Source organism: Oryctolagus cuniculus, chromosome 12, assembly GCF_964237555.1.
Source record: "Oryctolagus cuniculus chromosome 12, mOryCun1.1, whole genome shotgun sequence".
Taxonomy (NCBI): domain Eukaryota; kingdom Metazoa; phylum Chordata; class Mammalia; order Lagomorpha; family Leporidae; genus Oryctolagus; species Oryctolagus cuniculus.
Window position 1 is genome coordinate 13,525,558 of NC_091443.1, and position 2,523 is coordinate 13,528,080.

At 45.9% G+C, this 2,523-nt stretch overlaps 1 protein-coding gene across 1 annotated transcript; it reads right to left on the minus strand.

Moving 5' to 3' along the window:
• Positions 1 to 581: 581 nt before the first annotated feature.
• On the minus strand, positions 582 to 1,059 carry LOC100343079 (large ribosomal subunit protein eL31-like). Its single transcript, XM_051822922.2, has one exon. The coding sequence runs from the start codon at positions 996 to 998 to the stop codon at positions 621 to 623; it is 378 nt and encodes a 125-aa protein (XP_051678882.1). The 5' UTR covers positions 999 to 1,059; the 3' UTR covers positions 582 to 620.
• Between the last annotated feature and the right edge of the window lie 1,464 nt (positions 1,060 to 2,523).

Here is a 2,523-nt window from a genome sequence, read left to right on the forward strand (position 1 = left end):
AGTCTCAGTTCGTTAGCTCCACACTTTCACTAGGTTTTAACCTCCTGTTATTTCTCCCCGCCAGAGTCAGGTTTTTCTGCTTGGCTAAAGAGGGGCGCTGCTTTACATACACAAAATGGCACCTGCCCTTTGTCTTGCTCAGCTTTGTAAGGTGAGTGGAGAGAGAGGCTAATGTCCGTGCTGGTTCCCCTTATTTATTCGAATTTTTTCTCTCCTCCAGTCAGCCTGGTGAACTTTCCCCAGTGGGGTTTCAGGCCTCATTCTCTGTAGGCTCTTTCTGCCTTTCCCCGCCAATGTCTCGGGTCACCAAGGTCTTTGTCTCACCTTCCCTTTCAGTGCTGGCACACAGACTCTGCGGCTCGGCTCCCACAGCTCGGCTTCCACACCGTGGGCGACCTCGCTCTCCCCGTAGGTCCTCCGTGTCACATCCACTAGATCCAGAAGAGTTTCCTATGCAGTTTTTTCCTGATCCTTTTCCTGAGGCTACTGTAACTCCACTTTTATTAAACTATCTTTTCCCAGACTATCGGTGCACGCCCTCACTATTCCGCCATCTTGGCTCCGCCCCTTCCCTTTATTGTCTCTCTTTTTTTTTTTTTTTTTTTTGCAGCTTTACAACTTTAATCAGTTCTCATCCACATTGACTGTAGATTTTTGAAAGTGGTGACAGGTTCGTAGGTAACCAAAGTGTAGAGCTTGTTTGGGGAATCTTCATCCTCATTACGTTTTCTGGACAACCTCACGCGGATGCGGTATGGGACATTCCTTATTCCTTTGGCCCAGACGGCTTTGTTGAGCCTGGTGTCAATGCGCACATCTGGAGTTCCCATCTCTTTCATGGAAAACTTCCGGATCTCTTCGAGTGCCCGAGGGGCACGCTTCTTGAAGCCCACGCCATGGATGCGCTTGTGAATGTTGATGGTGTACTCGCGGGTCACCACCTTGTTGATGGCAGAACGACCCTTCTTCTTCTCGCCGCCCTTCTTCGCGGGAGCCATCTTGGAGGGCCCAAGCTGGAAAGGAAGAGCGCGAGGGATTGTGGGAGAGAGAAAGCCCCGGCTGCCTATTGTCTCTTTTTGTCCTCTTAAAGACATTTCTGTTCCCAGGATTTTCTTTCTGGGAAATTTTATTTAATTAGTACTAATTAGTCTCTTTACCCATTGACTTCACTTAGTATTTCTCATAGGGTAGATTTAGCAGAATTTGATTGTTTCATTGTTGCTGTATAATATCCAAATGATATTAATTTATTTTTCATATTTTCAAAGATAACTATTGGATATAAGAATTCTTAGTTGGGGGCTTGTGCTGTGGTGCAGCAGGTTAACACCCTGGCCTGCAGTGCCAACATCCCATATGGGCACCAGTTCAAGACCCGGCTGCTCCATTTCTGATCTAGCTCTCTGCTATGTCCTAGGAAAGCAGTACAAGATGGCTCAAGTCCTTGGGCCCCTGTACCCATGTGGGAAACCTAGAAGAAACTCCTAGCTCCTGGCTTTGGATCGGCGCAGCTCTGGCCATTGCAGCCAATTGGGGAGTGAACCATCAGATGGAAGACCTCTCTCTCTCTCTCTGCCTCTCTCTGCCTCTCCTCTCTCTGTGTAACTCTGACTTTCAAATAAATAAATCTATAAAAAAAGAATTCTTAGTTGACAATCTTTTAATTTCAGCTTTTTAAAAATTATAATTTAACTTTGTTATTATTTTTAAAGATTTATTATTTATTTGAAAAGCAGAGTTACAGAAAGAGAGAGAACAAGAAGAGAAAGATCTTCTGTTTGCTGGTTCATTCCCCAAATGGCTACAGTGGCCAGGGCTGGGCCAGGCTCAAGCCAAGAGCAAGGAGTTTCTTTTAGGTGTCTCATGTGGGTGCAGGAACTCAGGCATTTGGGGCCATCATCTGCTGCTTTCCCAAGCCATTATCAGGGAGCTGCATTAAAAGAGGAGAAGCTGGGACTTGAACTGGCACCCATATAGGATGCTGGCATCACAGGCAGTAGCATCACCCACTATGCCACGATGCTGACCCCTCAACTTTTTTAAGAAGCTGTCCTACAACCTTTTGGCCTTTGTGGTTTCTTATGAGTAAGCAGCTCCTTTGTTTTAAGCCACTTCACGCTTCAACTTACTTACTTATTTACTTAGTTTTTATTTGTGACACAGAAAAAGTAAGAGAGTGAGAGGCAGACACACAGAGTACTTCTGTCCACCGTTAATTCTCAAATGGCCACAATGGTCTGTAATTGGCCAGTCTGAAGCCAGGAGCTGGAAACTCAATCCAGTGCAAGATGAAGCCAGGAACCTGGAACCACTTATGTATCCATTGAGGGTGGCAGGAACCCAACCACTTGAACTATCATCTGCTCGCGCTCTCTCTCTCTCTCTCTCTCTCTCTCTCTCTCTCTCTGTTTCTACATTAGCAGGAATCTGGGATGAGGAGTGAAACTGGGACTCAGATTTTCACACTGCACATGATATGTGGACATCCCAACAAGCATCTTAACAGCCAGGCTAATTGATAGT